This window comes from Solea senegalensis, linkage group LG21 (genome assembly GCF_019176455.1).
Source record: "Solea senegalensis isolate Sse05_10M linkage group LG21, IFAPA_SoseM_1, whole genome shotgun sequence".
In the NCBI taxonomy this organism is placed as follows: domain Eukaryota; kingdom Metazoa; phylum Chordata; class Actinopteri; order Pleuronectiformes; family Soleidae; genus Solea; species Solea senegalensis.
In genome coordinates, this window is record NC_058040.1 from 4233614 (window position 1) to 4243274 (window position 9661).

At 37.7% G+C, this 9661-nt stretch overlaps 2 protein-coding genes across 3 annotated transcripts; one reads left to right on the forward strand and one right to left on the reverse strand.

Annotated features, from left to right (window-relative positions):
- The first annotated feature begins 216 nt into the window (after positions 1-216).
- Positions 217-4543, forward strand: btf3 (basic transcription factor 3). 2 transcript variants are annotated; one of them, XM_044012902.1, is made up of 6 exons: positions 217-292; positions 1965-2033; positions 2247-2360; positions 2447-2648; positions 2930-2986; positions 4037-4543. In XM_044012902.1, the coding sequence occupies exons 2-6, from the start codon at positions 1965-1967 to the stop codon at positions 4081-4083; spliced, it is 489 nt and encodes a 162-aa protein (XP_043868837.1). In that variant the 5' UTR covers positions 217-292; the 3' UTR covers positions 4084-4543. The 2 variants fall into 2 exon arrangements, with proteins under 2 accessions (XP_043868837.1, XP_043868836.1); XM_044012901.1 differs by lacking the exon at positions 217-292 and adding an exon at positions 296-355.
- A 1047-nt stretch (positions 4544-5590) lies between these two features.
- ankra2 (ankyrin repeat, family A (RFXANK-like), 2) lies at positions 5591-9205 on the reverse strand. Its single transcript, XM_044053631.1, has 9 exons — positions 9132-9205; positions 8187-8533; positions 7921-8079; positions 7776-7841; positions 7416-7513; positions 7184-7309; positions 6988-7054; positions 6830-6910; positions 5591-6557 (listed from the first exon to the last, which is right to left on the reverse strand). Exons 2-9 carry the CDS (start codon positions 8476-8478, stop codon positions 6502-6504), a joined length of 945 nt encoding a protein of 314 aa, XP_043909566.1. The 5' UTR covers positions 8479-8533; positions 9132-9205; the 3' UTR covers positions 5591-6501.
- Between the last annotated feature and the right edge of the window lie 456 nt (positions 9206-9661).

Genomic DNA, 9661 nt, shown 5'->3' on the forward strand with positions numbered 1-9661 from the left:
CATTTTGAGATACCTTGCAAATGGCTTTTACACTTTGATTGTATGAACCAGTGTGATAATAAATATCTTGATTATTGATATGATAATGATAGCAATTATGATCATATGTATACAACTTTAAGCACAGTCAATTTTGATGGAGCCATCTGATTGGGGAGGGAACATTTGCCTGCAAGTCTAAACTCAGGGCAGGTAGACAGATAGCTCTCTTGCACGTTTTGCCGTACGTCACTTCCTCCCTCCTCTCTCGCTTCCATCTTGCTTCCCGCATGTGTCTGCTGTTAGTTTACAGGTCAGTGTGGAGCTTTAAATATCTTCTTCCCTGCACTGTATATCCCCGAACCGACCTCAAAAGGTAAACGAAGGCATGTTCTCTCTGGATTGCTGAAATCTGCCGGAGTTTGACGCTAATCTCACTGACGGCGGTGTGTGGCTGTGAGTGACAGGCCGTCTGCTTCACGGTCTCTCTGTTAGCTCAGAGGCTAGCTGCAGTTAGACCACAAGTTGAAGCCCACAAAAGCTACACCACACCTTGTGTCGGTGCAATGGTTGGCTTAATTATTAGTCAGCAGGCGTTAGCTTAAACCAGCCCTGGCGTCACATGCGGTAGTTTTTGCTCATCTTGTGCGGCCTATCACGGCATTTTATTGTGTAGTTTTCTCGCTTGCTGTTCAAAACATAGACAATCGTTAGCTTTTAGCTAATTAGCCTAACTCGGCGCATTTGACTGCGGATATGTTGTATACTTACAGCTTTACATATTAATTCCTAACCAACATTAAAGCCTTTGCTCGCTGCTTGTGTTTTAACATGTGTGTTACAGTATTTCACTAATTTCTTGTTTGCCGACGTATTGTGGACATTTACAGAGGCGATATCAAGCCTTTGTGAGGTGTTAGCCAAGATATACTTGTGTAATGAAGTCTGGGTGGAAATCTTGTGAGTGAACGCAGCACCTGTAGACAAGTTCTAGTTACATTTATATAGCAGAAACGATATTATTCAACAATATATACATTTCAAAACACGTTTCTTGAACGTCTACATAATTTCTGCACAAACAGCCACAAATAAATAAGAATGAACTTAGTTCCAATTAAAATTAATCTAAAACATCACATATTAGTACTTTATTTAAATAACAAACGCCACTACTCTTAGCACAATGCAACATGTTGAAACTGACAAGTGGATTTAATTTTCAAAACATCAATAATGTGATTTCAAACTTATTTTGTAGATTCTGTTTTCAAGGCTTCACGTCTTAACTAAGTTGAAACGTGTTGGCTTCCCAGAAATCATATCTGTATTAAGGGTCCCAATATATTTTTTCCTTAATTTTAATCATCTAGTTTTGGCAGGTGATTTGTTTTTTGGAATTTGTAAATTACACTATTCTATTCATTTAATTTGTAATTTTTTTTTTAAGTCGAAGGGTCGCTAATAATCACGATGATTATAACAGTGTCACACTACATCACATCTTTTAGTAATTGAAATTTTAATAAATTGCTTTCAGCCTATGTGATTTACATTTTTACAAAGAAGAGTTAAATCTAACTTAAGTGTCCTTTGGCTTAAAATAACACAAATGTCAGCCTTGATTCATACTGTCAGCAGGGTGGGACCAGAAACACCTCAGCCAAGAGGCTGTCATCAAGGAACATCCTTAGATCACATTGTCTGTCACCATAAACCTTTTCTCCTTTCATTAGTCTGCACACACTACTTGAGTGCTGACTACTATTCTTCTTTGTTTTTTGTGTGCATGGTGTTTGCAGCGTTGATTGCATGATTGTGCAGTGCACTAAATATACATGCTTTAAGTGAATATCATACCTGCTATGGCATTTTTGACATCTCAGGACATGACTGTTATGGTCATTATGAATATCAGCTGTGTTGCTGAAGCTAAAATAATACATAATCTTTCAACCATATTAATTTTGTTTTTTCTTTTTCAGATGAAAGAAACAATTATGAATCAAGAAAAACTTGCTAAACTACAGGCACAAGTCCGCATCGGCGGAAAGGTAATTACAAAAATAACAGCGCCATCACTACTTGAAATTATTGTCTGTAAAGCACTGTTTTCTACAATTGCTTCGTAGTAGAAGACCTTTGGCAATTTTATCTGTTCTTTGGCCAGAGAGAAGATGGTCAACTGGAAAATAAGTGCTAATTCCAATATATAGGTTTTGCTAAATACAGAATGTGGTGCATGACTTTTATGAATGTCCTCACAGGGTAGTGCTCGCAGAAAGAAGAAGGTTGTCCACAGAACCGCAACTGCAGATGACAAGAAGCTCCAGTTCTCCTTAAAGAAGCTTGGTGTCAACAACATCTCCGGCATTGAAGAGGTAAAGGACTTGGTCTCTCTCCTTTTCCTCACTGTTACTTCAGCATGAACGTTGTGTCATTGATGTGTTTCTGTGATCCGTTACAGGTGAACATGTTTACAAATCAAGGAACAGTCATCCACTTCAACAACCCCAAAGTACAGGCCTCACTCGCAGCCAACACCTTCACCATCACTGGCCACGCTGAGACCAAGCAGCTGACCGAGATGCTGCCGGGCATCCTGAACCAGCTGGGAGCCGACAGCCTGACGAGCCTCAGGAGACTCGCCGAGGCCCTGCCCAAACAGGGTCAGTCATCTGTTATAGTAAAACACACAACGCATGTTGGAATAAGCTTTAGCATGACGTAGCGAACATCAGTGTGGGAAAAGGCTTGTAGATTCCCTGATAAAGACACGCTGGCCTCCACCAGCCTCACTGAAGATTCATGTGTTTATTTTCTCATTTGGTCAGACTTGATTAGAGTTTTTAGTTCCGCCCTCGGGGCTCGAGCTTGATTGTTTCTGGCAGCTTCACCCATTTAAAGTGCTTCAAGCTTCACACTGACAGAGCTTTTCTGCTCTCAACAGCTGCAGATGGAAAAGCGCCAATTGCAACAGTAGAGGAAGAAGATGATGACGTTCCAGGTGAGTGTTAACACACTTAACGATGTATTTAGCTGTCCATGCACATCAGTCACCTTTAACCATTCAAAAATATTTCAACATTTCTTTGGTAAATCAAACTATTTGGAAATGTTTCCTCATACAGATTGTTTCTGTTTTTTAGTTTAACAATCATGACTAATAATTATTATTTATTTTAGTGTAGGGAAAGGATCATAAAGGGGATTTTCATCCGTTCATTTAGACCAGTCATTCTCAGAGACTGGTGAGACTCACAGATGGTCACAGGAGACATTTGCACATTCTGTTTCCCAGGCCTTTTTAATAAAAATAAGGCATTCAACATTCAATAAACTTGTGACATATCTTGTGGAAATGGCAATAAAAATAGTTAACCCACAAATCGTCTTGTGTCAATATTGAGATTGTGGCACCCTGTATTAATAGTTTTTGAACCATTGCTTTAGCAGATTGTGCAATGTAGCATTTTTATGTTTCAATCATGTTCATTGTTTATAATATCTCAAGATTATGTTTGCTTTTCTTTTGTGAGTGAAATGGAACAGACACATAAGGTTGCCATTACACCACTCAGAACTTTTCCCAGGACTTCTCTCCCTGTCTTCTCACTTATAAACCAAACCATTACACATACATTCAGCAATGGATGTAGTTGAAGCCTGATAGCGCAGGGTTAGTTGCCATCATGCTGTAATTGGTGTTAAGTTTCCATTTTTGTTCCCTCACCGAAGGCACATATTTATAAGACCCTTTGATTTTTTTTTTCCACATTAACCCTCGACCCTTTGAGTCAGAATTTGCTGGTAGTGTTCTTTCATTTGGTGTTTCACCATAGTTTTAGCTGCTTTCAGTAATTATTCGAGGTCCTCATGCTGAGCACATTGTAATCTATATAGGAGTGGGAAAGATATGCAAAGCAGTATCATGTTTCAGATAAATGCACTCTTCCTGAATTGTTCTCTGGCACTTCTTGTGAGTCACACGTGCAGATGGACATGCCTTTCTCCCTCCTCCACCCAAGTCAGTTCACCCTAGAATCTTTTGTTTCAGATCTGGTGGAGAATTTCGACGAAGCATCCAAGGATGAGGCTAACTAGAGGAAATTGGACTCCCCGGAGTGTCAAAACTTGACAGGACCATATGGGCACAAGATGTTTTAATGTCTTTTTAGAGAGGTGGAATGTTAATAAAGTATCCGAGAAGATTTTTAATCTGTCAACTTTTTTGCTGTGAGCATTCTGTAACATGTACAACACCTCGACAAATGAATTACATACTCCCGAGTGAAGTATTTTGGAGTATTTTTTTAGAATAGTACTCTAAAGTATTAAAAACCAGGCTAGCAGTATTTAAGTGAGGTATTTTAGTATTCATTCCACCTCTTGTTTGCCACCAGACTCTCCAAATGCTTGTTGTGTTCTGTGGTCCAGTTAGTGAGAGATTGTGTATAAAATGTGTTTCAGGCTCCTGTTCTGCATCTGTTTCCTCTGTGTTACTGAACCTTAATTCTTGTGGCCTCGCTAAACCACCGATGTGGAATAAACCTTTGCTACTGTCGATGAATCGCCAAATTGCCTTTATTTCTTTTCACAGCTGTAATTGAACCTGTGTAGATCCTCAAAGCTTATCGGAAATGCACTTAAAGGAGTACTTGATGAAAAAAACACTCATGTCTTGGCTTTATTACCACATGTAAAGATTGATCAGACCCTACCTGTGAGATTAAAGTTTGCGAACACATTTAAAATGTTCCTGGTCTTGGTTGACACTGACTTTTGTGAAATGTCTAAAGAGATTGTTGATATCCTAATACTTAAATTTACAACCACACCAAACCCTAGTACAAACTCTTACCACTCTTTCTCAACAGAGGCTGTTTTTATAGCAATAACTAGCATGACTAAGCATGCTAACAAGCTAGAGTAACATGTTAAAAAAGGGTAACCTACATGTCACGCAACAGCAATGAGTTGAGTTTAGACTACTAGAGCTATGCTTTAGACGTTAAGACTGTTTAGTTTAATTTATTTAATGTATTTGTGCCAGGCATAGAAGGGCAAAATACAAAAATCTACATGCTTTGCACCAAATTTAGCTACGAGCTAATTTCCATATGTAGTTCCTGGACACAAGAAAATAGCTCACCCTCGCACAGTCATTGACTTAATGGTCCAGTGTGTAAAATTTAAATTAATTTGGCAGAAATTTAATATAACATTTAAATTGTCGAACTGTGGAAGATGCTATTTTGGGTAACCATGGTTTTAACAATAGCCCACAATGGACAAACTAAACATATTTTGAGTTTTGATGAGGCTACTCTTTTTTTAAGACGGCACAGACTCCATTAAGTGAGTGAGTTCTTTCTTCAGAGAACATCAAATATATTTAATGAATAAAATAAATAAAGGTCTGTTTTAGCAATAAAGATTATGAAACAATGACAAAATTTTATTATAAGAGTATTCAATTATTATATATAGGCTGTAATTATTTCATATCAAGCATAGATGCTGCACTTTCCACCATTTTTTTCTAAATATATATGTAGAATATTTAATTGGTACAAAACAAGTATGTCTCCCAATAAAAGCCACTCTATCATGCTTTAAAAAGGTCTTTTAATTAAATAACGGCTTCATTTTAGTGATCCAAACTTTCACAGGAAATCAGATAAATATCTGTTACAGAACGATTGACACTGAGGTTATTCCTTAATAAACCACTTATGACTGCAATTAAACACAAGCATCGTCATATAGTGGCATATGACGGAGCCACAAGAACTTTGTGGAACATTTAATTGAGGTGTGAGAGGTTATAAAATGAACACGTCGAGACATGAGCATCACTATACATAGAAAACAAAAACAGTTACGTCAACATGAACATTTTCTCATATCACACCACAAATGTCTCAATTATTCAAATAAATAAAGCAGGTACAAATGACATTAGGACATTTACCAGACAGCTCTGGAGGGAGCATCATAAAAGTACAGTCTGTTGAAACTGTAGCTGTAACCTTTTTTTCAGTAAAAACTACACAGTGTGAACATGAAGCAAATCGACGTGTTACAATAAAATCCTGTCACTATAACGGTTTATTATTACTGTTAATAAATTAATTCAATATCCATTATTTAAAAAAAGTAGTCAAAACAGAACCACCATGCTTAGCTGAAGAAAAATTAAACATCCGCACAGCACTGGTCATTTGGTAGCACTTTGCAGGTGGAGTGCAGTGAATGCTGAGTTGTTGTGGACAAGAAGTTTTTCCTGTCTTTTTTTTTTTTAATTCTTCAGTGTGTGCTCTGATAAAATTAGCAACGCCACATTCAGTGTGAAATGCTTTGGATGGGTCAAATAAAAAAAATGTCCACAGCACAAATGTTTATGTGCATCACGCCCAACATAAATAATAGACACATGGTGCAGTTCAATTCGGTCTCAGATCATCGCTTCCTGCTGGCTGATTGTCCAGGAACCAGCAGTGACGTCCCTCATGTCACAGTTCACTCTCTGATTCCCATCAGTAACTTCAGTAAGTGAGCCTCCATCACCTGTTGAACTGAACAGAGAAGCATACAATGATTTATTGTGAGTTGCATTTAAGTTCAAGTGAGTACATACTTTTTGAGCTGCAAACTTTTTACACTAATGATCACAATTACCTTTATTAACAACATAATTGTTCAGTACATATCACTATAATTGTGTATGGTGCAATTATGTATTGTATCTCCACATGCAATTTGTAATTTCTCAGTCTCTGTATACCTATGTATGTATGTTTTGCCCCTTAAGCCCAGACTACATATTACATAATTACATTTCACATACCATTCCTGTGCCCCATAGCCACGGCCATGTCCATTGCATTGAATCCAGAATCTGACTCTATGGTAGGATCGGCCCCACTCTCTAGAAGACATCAAAATTTTACTTTTTACTAGCTGGATATAACATATAACATGAACGCTGCTATGTTCATTACTTACCTAACAAGATTTCAACACAGCGCACATGATTCCCATGGACAGCATACAGCAGAGGGGCTCCTCCATTCTAACACAGAAGATACATTACATTACATTACATTACATTACATGTCATTTAGCAGACACACATAGTAGGACAAAGTCAGTGGAACATTTCCCTTATATCATTATATATTATCATATGCTATATTCTTACCCAGTCATATTCATTGACATCAACACCACAGTCGATTAGCATCTTCACAATATCAGTGTATCCCTTACTGCAGGCCAAGGACAATGCACTTTCCCTCCCTTTGGCCAGGAGATTGGGGTCAGCACCCTAAAATGAAGAGTGACACCCAGTGAAGGTCAGTTAATAAATACACAGGATACACTCTGATGTAATAAAACCACAATATCGTAGTGATATGTGAAGTTTTTCATACATTTTGGAGCAGAAACTCGACGACAGCGATTTGTCCGTGTGCAGCTGCCCACATCAGGGGGGTAAAGCCTTCCTCATCTTGGAGGTTGATCACAGACTCTGTTTAAGCAAAATATTAAAAAGAGGTTATTATTATTTTTAACATCTAATAATTTGCGTGCGGGTGGCTGGACACTATACCTGCTGTTACTTGGACAACATTTAAAATACTTAAACATAGAAATAAAATATTGTTCTTTTACAATAAGATTGGGCCACAAAACAGTAGTTACTCTATGGCTTACATATCTTTGAGAAAATAATTGTTCGTTGAACTTGATGATGATTGTTTGAGTCTTAACAACCTGGATGGACTTCCTACCTTGTTCGATCCTGCTGGCTAGAAACACCATTTCTCCTTGAGCTGCCAGCTGATGAACAGACAAAGCTGAGAGGAATATGTGAACTTATTAGTAAACACATGATTTATATTCCTGTTAAAAATATTTTGCAAAAATGTGACTTACAATGCACCAGAAGAGGAGTGGAAGACACCTCGTTGCCACGGTGTTTATTTGTGAGTGTTGTTGACTGTTTGATGGGGGAGAAATGTTTGGTGGTGGATGGTGTGTAAACATGCCGTACTTGTATTCCTGGGGAGGGTGAGGTCTGGATATTGCACTCAGCTGAAAGAAACATTTTGTGGCGTTAAAGCCTCGTACGTCACATATCCTCGCAGGATAAGTGGGTAATCATTTTGAAAACACACAAACAGAGTTCCATATTTTCCTACCTTTGAATAAAACAGATGCTACCTCCAGATCAGAGTTCACCTGGTCCTGGATGTTTTTGCTGTCTTCCTCATTGAGCGACTTGACAAATCTTGAGCAAACATTCATGTCAAAGCGGTTGGGCAGGATGAACTTGATGCCCATGGCCACATTTTGGGTGCCAGCATCATCCGGGGTAGCAACCTCAGTCTTGATGGCACTCAAGTCTGGCATTACACAGATCCCCTCCATTTCTTCAGACACCATAGAGCATTCTGCTGTCCTATCTGAGGCTGACATGGTGGCGCTGTCCATCTTCTGATCACTCACCAGGCTGTCACACTCAGAAAAAACTGGAGACACTGAGCACCTGAAATGCAAATATATATTACTTTGACAGATCACAAGTGTCACAGCCTGAGGGCATCACAGTCGCAATAAAAATACTACACACATGCAGTTTACAGACAGTATACATCAATCTGTATATATGGGACAGGTTTACCTAAAACTAATATACAATATGAAAAATATACTGCACGTAAATTGTAATATGTAATATGATAAACAATTGGTCATATGTTAAATGTAAGTGTAATATTATTTGGCACAATATTATTTTCAAGCAATAAAGCGAGGTGAATGTAATTATATACAATATTATACAGTAAGTAGATCACAAAAAGCCATTTGCCCTTCTAAATCTTAAACGGCGTTACTGAGCATTAGCTGATGACAAACTTTTAAATGTCAATATACAATTTATGGATATATTTGACAAACGCTAAGCTAAATAGAAAACATACTGATACAATACTATAGTACTGATAGCTACTAGTTAGCATGCTAGTTATCACTACCTTCTGTTAAGGATAGCAAATAATTGGCCGATACTAAGACAGTGTGACATGCGACTACATTACACGTACATTTCAGTATAAGAATTTTATTAAATAAAATCATCTCACTGAAAAAGACATTGCTTGTTTGGATGTCTTCACGTACACATCCCTGTCCTCTCGGTGTTTGTATCGATTTACGCATGCGCGAATGGTCTGGGCTACAAAGGGGTGCATCCACTATTAACCTCCCTCTTTTTAGTTCCTGACCAGAGCCTCCGTACATCATATTCATGTTTTACAAAAAATAAAATAAAAATAAAAAACCGAATAAAATTCAGATGTTTTTTTTCTTTTCTATATATATTATAGAACGAACACTCTGAACAAAACCGTCAACCGTAAGTTTGTGCGTTATGTTATTATTAAAACACACTTTACCAAGACAATTAATCTTCGACTAAATTCATTCTGACATTTGCTCCTTTATGACATTAAACAGAATATCCTTGGTTTGTTGGCAGAGCAATACATTTTCCTCAATTCCCTAACATTTTATTGATCAACCCATAAATCTATTTATGATTATGATTTATTTTATTTTGAACATGAAACATGTACATGAAATATGGCGGTGGAGTGGCTCAGTGGTTATGACC

Excerpts from the sequence above, each read along its gene's own strand:
- ankra2 (XM_044053631.1), bottom strand. The coding sequence starts at position 8,478 with ATGGACAGCGCCACCATGTCAGCCTCAGATAGGACAGCAGAATGCTCT. Across the intron at positions 8,080-8,186 it reads AGCATCTGTTTTATTCAAAG|CTGAGTGCAATATCCAGACC; the intron begins GTAGGAAAATAT and ends TGTTTCTTTCAG. Across the intron at positions 7,055-7,183 it reads ATGTCAATGAATATGACTGG|AATGGAGGAGCCCCTCTGCT; the intron begins GTAAGAATATAG and ends CTTCTGTGTTAG.
- btf3 (XM_044012902.1), top strand. The coding sequence starts at position 1,965 with ATGAAAGAAACAATTATGAATCAAGAAAAACTTGCTAAACTACAGGCA. Across the intron at positions 2,034-2,246 it reads AAGTCCGCATCGGCGGAAAG|GGTAGTGCTCGCAGAAAGAA; the intron begins GTAATTACAAAA and ends ATGTCCTCACAG. Across the intron at positions 2,649-2,929 it reads CGAGGCCCTGCCCAAACAGG|CTGCAGATGGAAAAGCGCCA; the intron begins GTCAGTCATCTG and ends TGCTCTCAACAG.